Source organism: Micromesistius poutassou (assembly GCF_964030765.1).
Source record: "Micromesistius poutassou genome assembly, chromosome: 5".
Taxonomy (NCBI): Eukaryota; Metazoa; Chordata; class Actinopteri; order Gadiformes; family Gadidae; genus Micromesistius; species Micromesistius poutassou.
In genome coordinates, this window is record NC_140275.1 from 20,397,186 (window position 1) to 20,415,638 (window position 18,453).

An 18,453-nucleotide genomic window follows, 5' to 3' on the forward strand; every position below is an offset into this window, starting at 1 on the left:
CGTCCTTAATATTAAAAAGGAAAAATACTTTACCAGTGAGTGAAACTACAGCCAAAACATGGATCATGGTCAATTTTTAAGGCTGAACTATACAACAAACTATCAACCAAATACTTATGATGATGGGCTGGGGAGGCCCAGTGGTATACATGAGTTAGTCACGGCTCTTACTGAATTAAACATGGGAATAGCCATTCCGTTTTATCTCCAGCCATCGTGCTAAATCTGACCACCGCAACTGATACGAGTTTGAGGTTGTCCTTGTTTATTTTATGGAGTGTACCCTTAAACATCCATCGTCAATGCAAAGGCTACTTCTACTACTAATACTTACCTACTTCTTCATTTCTTTCATTTATTCTGCCTCCGGTGGATTGATTATATATATTGTGTTAGTTAAATTGAATTACACTTTTATTGTGTTCACCAAGACTTAATAAGCCCATCGCAGGAGTTCTGCTTTTGACTTAATCATCTAATAAGTTCTAATTAATGTTATCCCAGCCATATGCGACGTGCCGTTTTGTAGACTAGACTGTGTGGTCTCTCCACTCTTTAGTAAAATTGGATACAGACAGTGTTCTGTTGGCCCAAGACATGCCATGTATGTGTGTGTGAGTGTGTGTGTGTGTGTGTGTGTGTGTGTGTGTGTGTGTGTGTGTGTGTGTGTGTGTGTGTGTGTGTGTGTGTGTGTGTGTGTGTGTGTGTGTGTGTGTATGTGTGTGTTCTCATGTGCATGTGACTGTGTGTGTGTGTGTGTGTGTGTGTGTGTGTGTGTGTGTGTGTGTGTGTGTGTGTGTGTGCCGGGGGAGGAGGTCCGTCGGTGAGATAGAGTTGAACTATTCGGGGACAGAGAGGAATGAAAGCTGGGGTCCGGGTCCTGTGGTTAATGAGATGCGGAGGCAGGGGGAAGCGATGGTTTTAATTACTGGCCGGCACCGCTCTATCTGGGGGAGAGAGCCGGACAGCATGCTGGGCCTGGGAGGTGGGGAGCTCAGGCCCATGCCAGTCCTGCTGTGCCTCGCTGCCTTTGATGCTCACTCCTAGCTTTAGTCCCGCCTTGTGTTTATTAGACCCTTTTTCTCCACATCTTCTTTTTTCCTTTTAAAGAAAATGTTCTTGCTCGGCTGAACCTTCATTCAACCTTCCCAACAAAGACTGAGGTGTAGCTGAACTGGAAACTCCTGGACAGTTTCAGTGATGCGAGGAGAGGAACCTAATCGCATGTGGAAATGAAATCTGCAACTTTCCCTTTGTGTGGTGGCTTCGGCTGCATCCAGCAGAGAGGAGCTGGAATGTGGATCCCCCTCAAGTAGGTCTTGGTTTGTTTGAGGCGTGTGGTGGGCGTGGGACTCGGAACGGGTAGAAATGCAATAAATGTTGCGGTGGCGCGTCAAACGCCTAACACCCACCACAAAAAAGGGATACCCCAGAAAAAGATATGTGTAGATTTAGGACCCCTCTTCTTCTTCTCCGGTGGGGGACGAGTGTACTGTGCTGGGAGACAGGCAGGCGACAAACAAGACAAATCAACAAGCAGTCAAGCAATTAAACAGACAGACAGGCAGACAGACAGACATGCAGATAGGCATGCAGACATACAGGCAGATGGGCAGAGAAGGATGCAAAGGGGTAGGCAGATATTCAGGGAGGCAGGCAGGCAGACAGACAGGCAGGAAGGCGCTGAGAGTTCTGCGTCTCCTTGCCTGCTCCCAGCAGGAGGGTGTTGCTACGCGTCTGCTCTGTGTTCCCTCTGCAGCAGCGCCGTGGACCAGCCCCTTTGTTGCCTTTTCAGAGATCATATGGGGGAGAGAGAGAGAGAGAGAGAGAGACATGGCAGGGCACTGCTGTGGTCAGCACAGACCCCTCAACCCCTTTCTCTCCCACAGCCTCCTCCTCCTCAAACTGCCCCCCCCAATCCACCAAGACCCCAAAAAATACAACAAAGGCTTTAAGATTGGCCGGCATTTTGGCACAGGGTATGCAAAGACGAAAGTATGTCTAAATACAGTAATATAAATACATGTGTGGCAGTTGCTCTAGCTGCACACCACCTAGGTGGCTTTACTGGGCCCCTCTGTCACCAGGACACAGGTATAGTTGTATAAAACCTGTTTATTGTGGAGTAAGAAGGTTGGTTGCATGCAGAGCAGTGGGGTATACTACAAAGCGCACTGAACATACCCAGGCTTTCTTTGGATAACCTGGATCGACAAATACAAAACTCGCAATCAGAGTTAAATGGTACCACGAAGCTCACTTACGAGTGAATTTGTCAAACCAGGTTTTCCGCTTTAGTTTCAATGTGCGTTCCTGTAAAAGGGGCGTATCGCGTCATTTTACTCACCTTTACAAAATGGATAGTTCAAGAGTAATATATTTCTCTCAAGAGGAACAGATAGTTACGATGAACTCCTATGAGGAATTGAAGAATCAGATAACAGCTAGGGGCAACACAGTTGCACATAATAAGGCTAGGGAGGCGTGCTGGCAAAAAACTGCCGATTGTGTAAATTCGTAAGTGGAAAGATTCTGCATATTGTCTATAAAATAACTATGCCAAATGCAGAATTGTTCGCCATTAATCCCAATAGAGTAATGATTTTAAAATGCAGAAGCAACGTCCAACCTTCTTTATTCTATCATTTAGGGAATTCACTTTAAATACACCCTATGTAAGAAATGTATAGCATATGTTTTCAACTGTTGAGTGGTAGCGGCGGTGGCGTAGTGGATTACTATAAGACCCGAACGCCAGCGACCAGGGTTCAGATCTCGCCTGTCCATCATCATGCCTCTTACCCCCATCTAGATGTGGTGCCAGCACGGCCTTGAGAACATGGGTCAAGTTCGAAATAAGCACAAAGATATAATTCCATAACCTTTAGTGAATGAGCATATGACATAAGATTTGGGACTTTTTAAGCTACACATAAATCACTTGGGAGACGAACCCCACACAAATTCAAGACTGATGCGCTACCTCCACTCCACTCTGAAAGTGTATAAAATCCTTCCTTGATAGTTTGAGTGGGCAAAAAGCTAGGAAGCACCATAAACACATGTAGCAATATATTGAGCAGGCTTGTGAATAGCACGGCACACCGTATTTTCTCGCAACAGTAAGAGCACGGCTTTTTTGTGTAGCATTGCCTACATAAGGTCCAACAAGGACAATCAAATAGCAAATACCCGCTGATGAGAACCTGTGTATCTCATAAAGAATATTCTCAGACAATGCCAAGGGATCGGATCTGTCCCGAAAGACCCTCTGTCTCCGGAGAGACCCCTGTACGATACGGAACAAATGGTGACGACATTGTCAAAGGAGGGGCTAGGAAGTTGCGCTTAGCTTTAGGTAGCCGATCTAACCCGAAAGTCTTAGCTGATAACCTCCTCCCGACCAGGTTTGGTTGGCAGCATAAGTCACCATGGTGATACAGCGACGCTATAAGAGCGCAACTTTCATGTCACAGCTAACCCAGGCTTTGAGCGCAACATACCTCACTTACCCACTAATCGAGGTTCGTAGTATACCCCACAGGTATTGAAAAGTGACATGTCAGCATTCCAGAGTGCATGTGGTGATGGCCGGTTAAACTTGTGTGCATTGATTGATTAATGCACACACTAGTGCAGACCTACCAACCCCACAGTCCAATCAACCTGACCCGGGCCACCAGCCTTTAACCACACACACTCCATAAGACACACGAGGTTGGAGGAGGTTGGCATGCTGATATTTCATTTCTAACACTGTTAGAATGTGCAAAGCATTTTAAAATCTTGCATTCCCGAAAACTATCTTTTATTTATTTTGTTATTTGGACCAAAATGTTACCGAATTTATATCCAGAGATATTAAAGTCTCTTACCAGGACAGATTATTTATTTTTCTGTTTGACTTATACTGGACTTTTTGTTTAAGATGTGGTAGATGACAGTAAACATATTACTGAGTCGTGTCACTGACACACTGAGTCGGATAGAGGCAGGGTCGTTTTCTAGTTTTCTAGCATCATTAGAGACAACATTTCAGTCGTAGCTTCTTTAATGTTATCTGCTCATTCTGAACACGATTAGAAATCCATGTGGGCTTGAATGTGTGGTTGAATGTGTGTTAGCTTGCATGCAACCGTGTGTGCGTGCATGCATCTAGTGCATGAGTGCATCTGTGTGTTTGTGTGTGTGTGTGTGTGTGTGTGTTTGCTGTTTTACAGAGGAAGCCCGAGATACAGAGCAGATTAGGTTCCACAGAAGGAATATCCACTTAATCTAATTTCCCTAAACCCGCTTACTGATATCATGGCAGAGAGGGGGCTGAGCATTCAGAAAAACTGATTGTTCTAGTTTTCCAATCAGGATTCCAAGCTTATGGCAGCATTGTGATGTGTAGCATGAAGGCTTTGATCTCCCCTTCTTCCTCCCCCATATGTATTCCAACTCCTCCAGCATGTGTTGATAGAGAAACATGTTGACGTGATGTTAGACGCTATGCACAGGAAGAGGAGGTCAGCAAACATGACAGGAAAGTATTAAGATTTACATTTACATGTCATTAAGTAGACTCTGTCTCTCTCTCAGAACTTTTTTTCACTATGCTTGTATGCCTCTAATGTTATCAGGGCTGAAGCTATATCAGTGGCATAGTCAGCCAAAGGCCAAACCGCAAACCTATTCATTACTATAAGAGCTAGCCTGCCTCGTACTGTGTAAGAGGTTACGTTTGTGGACTGGATGACCTAAACCTCATGTTTGCATTTCCAATTGATTAATAAGACCTTAACGGTTTATAGCAATTCAGAATGTAGAAAAAAATGTACAGCTTAAAAGGCCTTATTTGCTGATGGATGGAATGCCTTGTGAGTCATCCGTATTGTACAATGAAATTAAGCTACTAATAAGGAGAGGAAAGGAATTCAAAATACCTTTTGGAATAGGCTAGTTAAAAATGTCTTGCCACTCATTACACTACACACAATTATTGACAAGTATGTGCCACATTCTGCTTCTTTGTCTCTTTTCCGAGGTAAACTGTTTCTCTCAGACTGCGGTCCCTGAGGTCTGAATCCATAATCTTCTTAGATCTTAGACATGAAAGACTTGCATACATCTTCTTCAAGTTCCCTCCAAGGTGTCTGGCTCTGCATGGTAGAATTAGGATATGAGCAAATGTGGATGAAGAAATGTGGAACTATGAACTATGATTGAAGACTGCCTTAGAGGGTTTTTTCACAGCTTAATTTAGTATAAATATATTTCAGGTATAATTGTATTTATTGTACAAGTACATTTATTGTACGAGTACAGAAGGACACAATTAAAAACATTTTTATACTAATTATTATTGTCATTATTACGATTATTATATTTTTATTATTATAACAATAATAGTAATAATACTATTAATCACATTAAACTCAACTATTCATAATTAAAATGATCTGAATTGTTGGATAATTCACGTGTGCTTTTTGTTCATTAATATTATTCAGAAAGCCACACTGTATTGTTTCAGAAACCCGTACGACACACAACGTACGTACTTTGGCTCCATCTAGTTGTCATCCATTAGTTTGCACATTGTCTTTTAAGCACCATAGCGTTACCATCATTACGCCGAGTAAAATAGTTCTTGGTGGTCTTTAGAACTAAAAGTCCTCATAAAACAGTGAATGCTTATTGAAATGCATTTTATTGTCATTATTTAGTGACAGGATAATACAAGTATGTAAACATTAAGAAATAACGAAGTAAAACATTTGGCGTATGAATCTCTCAGGTGAACAGTCTGTTAAATACATTGGGCGGTATTTTTTTCTAAATTTACTGAAGGTGAAAATTAGGAAGTGGGGGAAAGAGACACGTTGCTTTGCACAGTGAGTGTATGAACCGGTTTTGAACTTATTATTTATTTACATCAATATATATCATTGTTGTTCGTTAAATAATAGTTAAATTATCTAGACCAATACTTTCAATTCGTATCAACCCATTTACAAGAGCCAATTAGCTAGCAAACCATCGGCTATTCCCGTCAAGCAGTGACGCCAGCCGATCTGAAAGGTGCGTGGTTGGCCTCACATGGTAGTGTTAAATACGATATAGTTGTGGGGAAGTCGATTAAAAGAAAACGTTTCTAAACCATCTTTTTATCGACTCCACGGTCTGCCGGTCCGGCCATGTGGCGGGGTCATGCGCCGCTAGGGGGACCATGCTTTGCTCCGGGGGCCCACGTGGCCGGTACTCAGCCTCGTGAGTAGGCCGAAGAGTCGGAATGTTAGCGCTTGAGGCCTCGAACTTGTTCCCCAAAAAACGGAATTCGTGTTCTCTATGACGTTATATTCACCAAGGGTCGAATACGAATAATGCAATAAAATGAACGTTTGACACATAACGTCGTGTGCTAACGTTACGCCATCTTTGATTTGACTTTTAACTTGTTTCAACGTTACGATGTCAAGTATATTAGTTGGACGTTTATGTCAGATCCAACGCGGTAGTTTTGAGTTGGCTGTTAATCAGTTGCAACTTGAAACCACTTTGTCTGTTTGGTTGCAATAGTTAAAACACCTTCAACATGACTGGTCGTGCACGAGCAAGGTCAAGGGGCCGTGCGCGTGGCCTAGACACGGGGACACCTGGAGTGGTAAGTTGCTTATTCCTGCAGGAAATTGAATGAAACAAGTAAATGTGTATTTTTTTTTTATATTGTTAACGATGTTTAAGTTCAATACCATCTAGTTCATATTATGTACTACGTTTATATAATCCGAACCAAAAAGTGGGCTATCGGATGTGTAACCCTTATCCTTTTTCACGTAATATATTCATGGTTTGAAGAACTGCCATCTTGTCTTTCCTTAAGTCACAGGAGCACGTGGTGCCCACCAACGTGTCTGGTGACGGAGACCTGGTGGGACGAGGTAGACAAAAGCCTCCAGGACCAGTGGCGACGGACAGTATGAATACCTTTTGTGGACATTTCTTTCGTTTATTTTCTTGAAAGAGCATAAGCACCACTGAAATATAGAATAGCTCAAAGATATGGCTCAGCTGCAATGTGCATAGACTGGCATATTTAAATGGTTGGTACTTTTTCTGTTGGGTTGGAATACAAACTTACTGCCACTCACTTGGCCTATGAACAGCTACATGCCTCTACTAAAAACTACATTTCCTGGTGATCTCGTTATCCGAACACTACCGGGAACAGCTAGTGTAGCAGCTACAAGATATTGAACTAGTCAGACCAACTGTGCATTCCTGCCCAGGAGAGGGTCGGGCAGCTTCAAATGAATTAATTTAATTAATTAAGTGATAGTGAATTAGTGATAAATAATTTTAAATATTAATTTGGACTTTTACTTTTTATATCAGCTATTTTACAGATCTCAGCAGGGTTCCACGCTGTGAAGTTTGGGGATAGAGGTGGACGCCGTGGAGATTTCCACGATGAAGGGATCTGCACCAGACAGGCGATGGAGCACGTCAAGGCATCCAAGTCTGGTCGGTGACATGTGTGAAACAAGTCTTTGTATTTTTTCTAAATTTGTGTTGGTGTTTCCCCAGTGACTGATGCAAACGGCCAATTATGTTGAACACTGTACGCGTGTAGAGCATTTTCCTTTTGGTACGAAACCTCCATTAATGATCTGCAATTGCACATGAAAAGACTTTCCACCATATCTTTTCATTGAATGTACTACTGGTCAAGCAGATCAGCAACCTCATACACATTTGAATATGAAGGTTCACAAAGAAACTCTGAACAATGAGGATGGTGTCTCTTGTCTACCTTATTTGAATTAAGATGAATGGAATAATAACCACCGTGTCCAACATTATTTGAGGCAGCATTTGATGCAGCATCATGGATATCATAACCAAAGCCAGTACAGGTTTATTAAATGCAGGGAGAGATCAGCATTACTGGATCAGCCCATGAGGATCAGAAAAACCTTGCCTGAACACACTTCGGGTGCAGTATGTAATGATCATCTTTTACTCCCAGGTAACTCTGGCCAAACCATAGCACTGAGGGCCAACTTTTTCTCCATCACGTCACGGCCCCAGTGGGTGCTGTACCAATACCATGTGGACTACCAGCCCCCGATGGAGTCCCGCAGGCTGCGCTCCGCTCTACTGTACCATCACAGTGAGTTGCTTGGTTCGGCACGCAGCTTTGACGGAGCAATGCTCTTCCTGCCCCACAAGTTACCTAACAAGGTAAGAGTGCAACATCGTAAAAAGGCTGCAATACCTTTTTGTTAAAAGGGGCAGTTGACATGCATGTTTTATTGCAAGCGCTAATGCTTGGTGCAGAATTACAGCCAGTACGAGCCAGTCCCACATTGAGCTTTCCACAAACGTGCTGTTTTTAGAGGCGGGTCAAGGTGGTGGGTGGGGGTGTGGCTCTGAGCAGCTTGCGGCCACGGTACCATGCGCTCGTGTTTACAGTGGATGTATCGCAATGGCGAGGCGCACACAGCTTCTGGAAATATTCTAGAACACTCCGGGTGCTCCGGCGGGAGTCCTCAAGCTCTATAACTAAATAATATAATATTATACATATAGAAATATAGATATAGATAACTATGCACTTGCCAGCCCGTGTGTCTGGCAACTTTACAACCCCTTTGCACGGAGCGTCTTTTATAAGCATTGCGGCCCGGTTCTATTCTATTTATCGCGCTGATGTGACCGAGCTCTGGTCGGGTTTCCATGCTCTAGTAGGGAAGGGCCTTGAAAGTCCAAGAGCTTGGCCCTATACCACCCTTAGCTCTGCCTCCTCTGCCACCCCTGACTGCACGTCTGTGAGTAATAGTAATATAATCAGCACTAGCATTTAAATGTACTGTATAAAGAATGAATGAATAAATGTTCGCAATCAATCTTATAGATGCTGTCCAAGAGATTTACATCATCATGCTCCGTCAGTGGTGTGGTGTATAGCGCGTGCCTACGACACATTGATTTGCTTGGTCTAGTAACTTTACACCAGGGGTCTAGCGCCTATTTTGGCCGAATTTCAGACACTGATATTGTATAATATATTATCACGGCCAAAAGCTGTGTGCGCCTCCCAGACGATATATGAATCTCAAACGACTGCGTTGGGTTCTCCGACGTCTCTGGTTCTTCCACATCCACATCAATCTGAAGGAGACTGAACCGAGACGTGGAGGAGAAAGGGATTGTTGACCGCGATTGTCTACAACACTTGCGTTACAGTGTGTGTAGACACACACACACACACACACACACACACACACACACACACACACACACACACACACACACACACACACACACACACACACACACACACACACACACACACTCGCACGGTTGTAGCTCATTGTCTCATTAGCGGGCCAAATTCTCTGGGCGGGTAGAGAAAGGGGAGGTAACCTGGCCCCTTTTGACGAGATATGGGGCCAAACTCCAAATCGGGAGTTTGAGTTGTTTTTTCAAAGGCAGAGCAGGATACCTAGTGCTCGTTTTACACCCAACGCAATTTCTAGCTACTGGGGGACCATAGACCCCCAGCTAACTCAGGGAACTCATATTAATATTAGAAAATTTCATGCCATGGGACCTTTTAAAAGGGATGCGAACCCGGTCAGGTTCCAGCATTTAAAACCGCTGGACCCACGGTGACTTGCCCGACTAGGGCTGCCTTCCCCCCCAGGCAGGGATTATGCACAGATCCACTCACACTTTCCAAATATTCTGTTAGTAGGGCTATTTGGTCTTTCAGTTTAGCTGTTCTGTTAACTGGAATGGTGCTGCATTGTTTTATGTGCTAATGTTTATGCTTCATATGTACCCCGGTATTTGACATGTTTTGTCATTCATATCTTTGCTTATTGATGGGGATTTTGTCAGAGTTGAATAGGAATACTGTGTAATCAGACAGAACAGTTATCCTTCTCCATTGACCAGCTGTTGGATATCATAGATGTATTCTATTAATTGTGTCTTATAAAAGCCTATATTCTAGTATATTGTACAAGGTCATGTCTTTTAGTGGAGGGGGTGCTCTTCTCCTATACAGCTTTAGGAAACCCTGCTGGATGTCAGTTTGTTGGTGAAAACCCTGGGTTCTCATTCAGTACGACCTCATTCCTGTTGTAGGAGACACTGCTCCACAATGAGACCAGGCATGGAGAGAAGGTTCAGATAAAGATCACTCTAACGAATGAGCTGCCACCCTCTTCGCCGGTATGCCTACAGTTCTACAACGTCGTCTTCAGAAGGTCAGTTGTGCTGTTAACCACTAAAATGGATGAATTGGCCGCAGCTAAGTACACCCTTTCTGGGTCTGAAGTCTAAATGTGTTTGTGTTGATACTGGTTACAATGTTGGTATGATTAAATACATTTACACATATCAGATTGATCTGCGTATTAATGTCATGCTAAGGATCCTGAGGATGCTGGACATGCAGCAGATAGGGCGGCACTACTACAACCCCAAAGACCCGCTCACCATCCCACAGCACCGGTAAGGATGCCTCCAGTCTGATGCACAACATTATCTGCCAGGCTGAGCCCCAATATTAGAATATCCAGTTATTCGTTGGTTAGGAATGCAAATAACATATTCAAATCTCAATGCAGTTCTGATATTGATTTTGTGTCTATGAAGAAGTACACAAAAAATATAGTTTTTTAACGTCTATGCATATTTGGGGACTGCGGGTAGGGGGTGGGTTGCATGTCTGAATATCCTAGTGATAATATATAAATGTAAGGTTGCTAGACATGTCAATGTTTCAGTTGAGGTAATGTAAGCCATCATCAGAATGGCTGGGATGACCAAACTATAATTTGTTAGTTTTAGATACTGGGATCAGAATTGTTTTCCTTTTCTCAGCCCAACCTGTAAACCAATTAAACAAGTGTCCTCAAAACTCTTGTAGTTAATATGGTTGTGTAGATTTGTAATGATTTTTGGAGTGCTTGAAGGAACCTTTCATTTTTAACAAGCTATGAAGGGTTAAGGGTTAAGATCTGTACTCCTCCTACCCCAGGCTGACCATCTGGCCAGGCTTCACCACCACCATCCTGCAGTACGAGTCCAACATCATGCTGTGTACCGACGTCAGCCACAAGGTGCTGCGCAGTGAGACGGTTCTCGACTTCATGGTCAGTCTGAGACAGCAGTGCGGACCCCAGCGCTTCCCTGAGATATGTGCCAAGGAGCTCATTGGACTCGTGGTCCTCACCAAGTAAGAGCAGTCTTAAACAACTGGACCAGGACATTGTTTTAAATAGTAAGGGAGACTCTGTAAGGGTCCCAGGACATAATGAGGTTCAATTATATTTGTATAGCCCTAAATCACAGGTACTGTCTCAAAGGGCTTAACAGGCCATATATTTATGAACCCCCCCCCTGACCCTAGCCCACAGAGGGCAAGAAAAAAACACCCTTAATCTGAAGAAATCTTGAAGGAACGCAGAGGGATTCCTTCCAGGGATGGTTAGGAGTGCAATTGGTGCCAGAATTCACGTGTATACATGCAGGCAAAACATTTTAAACCATTTAGTCCAGGCCTTCAGTTGTAGTCACTGCGACATGGACAGGCATCTAGTGCCAGCCGACATGCTAAAACTGACGGAACAATGAATTAGAAGAAAATGTATACAAAAGATGTAAACAACTGCTAATTTAGTGACCACGCAAACATGCATCGAGACAATCAGGTCGGTGCATACCTCCTTCATTGTACAGCATAAGAAGATCGTTTAATACAGAGCTTGTTTGTCAGATACAACAACAAGACCTACAGGATTGATGACATTGCATGGGATCACACCCCCAACAACACGTTCAAGAGAGGAGACACAGAGATCTCCTTCAAGAACTACTACAAGACGGTAGGTACTGACCCAACATGCCCGGTCTGGCTGGCCGGTTGTGTCGTCGTTTGTAATATTTCACATCTGTTTCTTAAAGCAATATACACTGGAGATCACAGACGGCAACCAGGTGCTCCTTATCAGCCATGTGAAGAGGCTGGGTGCAGCAGGGGCTGCCCCCCCTGGACCGGCCATGCTAGTTCCGGAGTTCTGCTATCTCACAGGTCAGCTTGGTCCTGATAGATCTACACCATAGTCTCCCCATATCAATGCACGCCATGTTTGTACCGGTCGAGCTGAAATAAAGTGTTTGCCACAAATTCACATTGGGTCCTAAGACAGAGAATGTCTGCATGTGTTACAACATTTGTGTGCTAATATGTATTTTTGTCATGTACTGTAATGTACATTTCATGTTCCTAAAATGTCTCTATTCAACCCTGCTTATGTAAACAGTAATCATAGATATTCTGTACTCTGACACATGAAAATGACAATTGAAATGAGATTTGCATTAACTGAAGTTCAAAGTATATCTCTTCCCAAAGGACTAACTGATAAGATGCGATCGGACTTCAACATCATGAAGGAATTGGCTACCCACACCAGACTGACCCCAGACCAGAGGGAGGTCCGCCTCAACAGATTTGTCAACAGCATTCACAAGTGGGTCTAACCTCATTAGTGGTGATTCTGGCTTTGTAAAGTTTTCCGATGTTGTGTGCTGATTCAGTTATCAAGCGTTGACAGAATGGTACCTAGCTTTAATAGTTAAACTTCAAGGTCTTGCATGTGATAGGAATGCAGAAGCACAGAAGGAGCTGACCACCTGGGGGCTCAACTTTGATAAGGAGCTCCTGAATCTGACTGGGAGAATCCTCCCAGCTGAGAAGATGATCCAGGGATCGCGCTCGGTAGGTCACTGCATGGACCTGTAAATGATGGACTGAGGTATTGTGTAATAAAATGACTCATTTTCACTAACATTTAGTTTGTGGCGAAGTGATAATGGTTTGACTCATCTTTGGATCATTAAGTTCCAGCAGTAAGAATATGTTTATAATAATATCTCGCTTTTTTATTTAACAATAAAAGCTGTCAGTGTTCTGGAGAAAAGGTCTTGATAAGGTAGTCATTTGTGAAACGTGTTTCCTCAATGAAGTGCATGGTCAGCTCAACCTGTCTCTCCTGTCTTGCTGCCCAGTACGACTACAACCCGTGGCAGGCGGACTGGTCGAAAGAGATGCGTGGGTTACCTGTGATCAGCGCTCCTCCCCTGGAGAACTGGCTCATGTTCTACACCCGCCGCAACGCCAACGATGCCCAGAACCTGCTGCAAAGCCTGAACAGGGTCTCTAGTCCTCTGGGGATCCGCAGTCAGAAACCAGTCATGTGAGTGGGGGCAGAGGAAAGACATTAGTTAACATTATATCCTCCAAAAAGATCAGTATGGGCAAGTTATGTTTCTGCAGTGGACTGGCTGCTCCACTGGTCCCACCTTAATTGATCAATGTTATGCCATTACCTTGGTGTGGGAATTAACCTTTTTATTTTATAGATCCAGTGCATGTTGCTAGGGCTGTTCGATATGGATATTACTGTAACGTAAATACAAATGAATGGCACTTTCTCTTTTCTCTTATCTTGAAGTGACGATTCACAAATTGGATATCATGTAAGAATAACTTGGAAAATTATTATTAAAGTAAATGACACTCCTAAAAGAGACCTTTCAAGTTTGAGAAATTGACAGTACTGCAGCCAGTAAACCAAATAAGTACAATATAAAATTAATATAAAAAACAAATACTTCCGTGAAGTGAAATACGTTGCTAGACATTTTTGTCTCGTCCCCCAATATATATTGTCGTATCGCACAGCCCTACATGTTGCCATTCAATTACTACTTTTGCATTCAAGTACAAGCTCAACACCAGTTACCTAGGTATCATGGTGTAATATAAGTTGATTGCCATTCTAATTGAGTTGTGGCAGCGAGGTTGGCTTGTTTTCACTGAGTGGTCCTTCCTTAAGGGTGGAGTATGAAGACTACCAGGAGTCGCTCCTCAGAGCACTACAGCACAACGTTGGACCTCAGACCCAAATGGTCTGTTCCCCTCTCCTCAATCCCTTCTCTTTAACTATATGGTCATTTAGGAAAATAATTTACACAAAGCGACTTAAAGAAAACATGTATTCGAGGTGCAGGAAGGGTTTGAGCAGATTGCAGACATTGTTTATTGAGCTAGTCATAACACACAAGCTACTACACTATCCTGTTATTTTAGTAACCAGCGTTTTCGAGTGGAAAATAATGATTTCATACACTTAATTAGTCGGTTGTATTATTGGTTCAATCGCATATCATGGCTTTGTGAAATAGATTATGTAAACTACTGGGTTTGTTTCCCAGGTGGTCGTGGTCCTGCCCAGCAACAGGAAAGACAAGTACGACAGTGTGAAGAAGTACCTCTGTGTGGACTGTCCCACCCCCAGCCAGTGTGTGGTTGGTCGCACTCTGAGCCGACCCGCGGCGCTGATGACCGTTGCGACCAAGATCGCCCTGCAGATGGCCTGCAAGATGGGGGGAGAGCTCTGGAGTGTGGAGATCCCTGTGAGTGACACCCGGCCCACACCAGACCTATAATATGATGAGTAATGACACACTAGGTTAGCTCTTGGTGTTGCCGCTCAGTGTATTTAGTAGTTTACTGGTGATTATCTTTTACCTTATTATTTTGCTGCATGACTTCATAAAATGTTATCTAGTGATGAATTAGGATATGGACTATTTGATGTAGTTCCTCACTGACTACTACTGCTTTGGTCTCTTGTGTACAGCTCAAGCAGCTGATGATTGTGGGAATTGACTGTTACCATGACATAGTTGCTGGGAAGAGATCCATCGGAGCTCTGGTTGCCAGCCTCAACAACGGCATGTCACGGTAAGACTGAACGTCTTCAATGGTCTCTTTGAAGTAACGGGATGCCCCTGTAACACGTTTCTCCTGGTCTCCAGGTGGTTCTCGAAGTGCGTGCTCCAGGACAAGGGACAGGAGATCATGGACGGTCTGAAAATGGCCCTAGTGGGTAAGCACTTTAATTAGACTCGGAAGTCCCGCCTCATCCTCTATAAATTGAAAGTTACCCGAACAGTAAACATCCCTCGTGTGTCCAGGTGCGCTGAAGGACTACCTGAAGTTCAACGGCACCCTGCCGTCGCGAATCATCGTGTACAGAGATGGCGTGGGCGACGGCATGCTGCAGAGTGTCGTTAGCTACGAGGTTCCCCAGATCATCGAGTCCATCAAGTCCATTGGGCAGGACTACATGTGAGTCACTCTAGACCCAAACGTGCCCTTTTTTCTATCAGCTTCCCTCTAGGTGTATTAATCAGTCCGTCCCCCTGTTAGGCCCAAGCTGACGGTGGTGGTGGTGAAGAAGCGTGTGAGCAGCAGGTTCTTTGCACACATAGATGGTAAAGTGTCCAACCCTCCCCCAGGGACGGTCATCGACACGGACGTCACACGCCCGGAGTGGTGAGCCTACGCCTACTGTTGTATGTTTTCCTTGGAACACACAGGTGTCCTCCCGGACTACAGTCGGTTCACGCTGCCTTGACTTCCTTCCCCAGGTACGACTTCTACATCGTGAGCCAGGCAGTCCGTGTGGGCAGTGTCTCCCCGACGCACTACAACGTGGTGTATGACACGAGCGGGCTGAAGCCTGATCACATGCAGAGGCTGACGTACAAGCTCTGCCACATGTATTACAACTGGCAGGTAAGGAGTTCATGTCACGTTGGGGAAAGTATGAAAATAACTGCTGAAATGAACTTCTTTTGTCAAGCTTGCTTTGAAACTAGTATTGCTGACATTATTTATAAGGGCCGTCATCAAACCAAAGTGATCCACAGGAGCACAAAGTTAAGAGCACCTTTTGCACCAGTCTTATGCAAGCTAAATGTTGGGCTAGTTTGAACATAAATAAAATTTATACAATGTCTTGCTTTATTGGGGTTGCACCAACTAATGAAGTTCTGACATAGTTAAGATATAACCTTTTTTACACCTGCTCTAGGCCTAACCTTTTAAGTTTACACCTGCTCTAGGCCTAACCTCTATCTGACCGGTTAATGTGGCTCATAAGTTTCAAGAGTAGAGAAGAAATTACAAATGGATGAAGTAATCTGTGGCAATCTGAAGCAGCTGTGTTCATTGTCCAATAAAAACATGACCGTTGGATTGATCTGGTTCCCAGGCTATGTTGACGTAGCACTAACATTTAATTTACACTACTCAAACGTGACTTAAGAGACCAGATTTTCATAAGAAACAGCGGGGCCACTGAAGAAAGATGTGACTTGTATTAAACTAGCTAGTTCCCTAGGATTTAGTGTCTTAACGTGGGCTTGAACACGGAATAGACAGGTCAAACTGGCTGCTTGGTTTGTTTCATCTGGATCTAGTAGTAATTATGAAAGATTAAATTAATGAAACTTCCAAAGATGGTATATTCAAGATCTGCCATTCCACACTAGCGCCGGTCAAAATTTTGAAGACTAAAACCTCCTGCTCCTCCCCTGCTCCTCCTAAGGGTGGTGGCTAGTAGGTGGAACTGTTCCCTCTGGCCAAAACATCAATCCCGATGCCCCAGTGCAGTGACAGGGACACTGTGCTGTGGAAGGTGCCGTCCTTCGGAGGAGACGTAAAACCGAGGTCCTGACTCAGTGTGGTCATAAAAGATCCCAGGGCACTTATCGCAAAGAGTAGGGGATCCCCCAGTGTCCTGGCTAAAACTGCCCAACCTGGCTCATTCAATCTGGCCCCCTAATCATCCCCCTGTATAATTGGCTCATTCATTAATTCCCTCACTCTCCATCTCAAGCTGGTGTGTGGTGAGCGTTCTGGCGTAGGTTGGCTGCTGTGCATCACCCAAGTGGGTGCTACACATTGTGGTGGTTAGTGAGGTCCCCCCTTCACTGTAAAGCGCATTGGGTCCTAGAAATGCGCTATGCAAGACTAGAGATTAGAGACTATAAGAGATTATTTATTAATTAATTTAATTAACTCCCTCCCAACAAACCATTTAAAAGCAAGGAGCCACACTACTACACTGAGCAATTAACCTAGATTCCTGTAGCCTTAAATATAGCGCCTACTTGAGTTTTAAGAGCCCGTTTCAAACAAAATGATATGAAAAACACTACGTCTCTATAATGGTTACACTGGGATATTCTCTGAAGGAGATGGATTGTCTTTTTGAATCGTCTTTTCTTCCCCTCTAGGGAATAATTCGGGTGCCAGCGCCCTGTCAGTATGCCCACAAGCTGGCCTTCCTGGTGGGTCAGAGCATCCACAGGGAGCCCAGCATGAAGCTAGATGACTATCTCTTCTACCTTTGATTCACATGGAAAAGGACCTGCTAGTTTTATCCTGTTCATTCAGTTCCATTTGTGTTTAGATTAAGTGACGCCATGGCAGCCTCAGCTCCTCATTTGAATGCGTTGATTCTTTTCGGATCACTGGACCGCGTCACATGGTGTTCATAAGGAGTGCATCATTAGATGTAGAATATCAGTTTTAGTTTTTTTCTTAATGTGAAAGAAGCCGGTGATACTTTGGTTTGATTATATATTTGAATATATAAATATAGGTTTCCAGCTAAATGCAAATGTATTGGCTATGTAAATGTTTAAACTTGGTATAAAAAGTTTGTCCTTTAGAGTTTTATATAAATTTGTGCGAGTTAATCTATCAACTAAAAACAATGTTGCTTTTCAAACCCATCTTGTCTTTCATTACTTAAATGTTTGTCTAGTTCTATGCACGAGTTCTCATGGTTTTAATTTGCTGCATTAGAACCAGATTATCTATCAACAAGACTCATAACTTGACATGGTTGTTTGTGTAATTCCTTATAATACAAAGCAGGGCTAATAAATGTGGTTGATAAAATTCAGGTGTGTTGAACTTAAATTTGATTTGTAATGCATTAATCGCAGGGTGTTTAGAAAGAACAGTAGCCATGCCAAAATTATAAAATATTAAAATTTATTTGATTTTTAAAAATTTGCACATGCACACCCACACAATAATTTGCATCAATATAGGCTGATATAAAGCTAGCACACAATCGCAGACTTGGACAATATGGTCTAGAAGACACCATGGGGAAAGCTTGCACGGTTTGGATTTAAAAAGTTGAATGTACAAAAAAGGCAGTTTGAAAATCAAGTATAAACATTTAAAAATGTACAAATGGACAAAGTACAAAAAGAGCAACAGTCATCCAAACGGAAAAGAAGCGATGACTGTAAGATGGTCCTTAAATGGGTTAAGATGCACACAAATCCTCAGGACTAGTTGACATTTGTACAGAAGGTATTACAGAATGTTTCTACATTCTTTTTTGGCAGTTTGTTACTCTTTTATATCGCAAAAAATATATATTGATGGATTTGAGCTTGGAATGGGAGACAAAGAGGGTGATTGAACTAAAGACATGTTTCATTTCACATACAAAGACATGGGACATTGCACAATCCTTGTGGGTACTTTAGAGAAATACATAGCCTTTCACTGGA

General features: G+C 43.3%; 1 protein-coding gene across 1 annotated transcript; it reads left to right on the plus strand.

Moving 5' to 3' along the window:
* Window positions 1–6,580: 6,580 nt before the first annotated feature.
* piwil1 (piwi-like RNA-mediated gene silencing 1) lies at window positions 6,581–17,271 on the plus strand (the record flags this gene model as incomplete). Its single annotated transcript, XM_084467827.1, has 20 exons — window positions 6,581–6,649; window positions 6,869–6,962; window positions 7,381–7,509; window positions 8,015–8,229; window positions 10,141–10,262; window positions 10,429–10,509; window positions 11,039–11,236; window positions 11,777–11,885; window positions 11,965–12,091; window positions 12,416–12,533; window positions 12,667–12,781; window positions 13,072–13,259; window positions 13,902–13,974; window positions 14,281–14,481; window positions 14,709–14,812; window positions 14,887–14,957; window positions 15,046–15,199; window positions 15,281–15,406; window positions 15,502–15,649; window positions 17,155–17,271. The coding sequence occupies 20 exons, from the start codon at window positions 6,581–6,583 to the stop codon at window positions 17,269–17,271; spliced, it is 2,559 nt and encodes an 852-aa protein (XP_084323953.1).
* Between the last annotated feature and the right edge of the window lie 1,182 nt (window positions 17,272–18,453).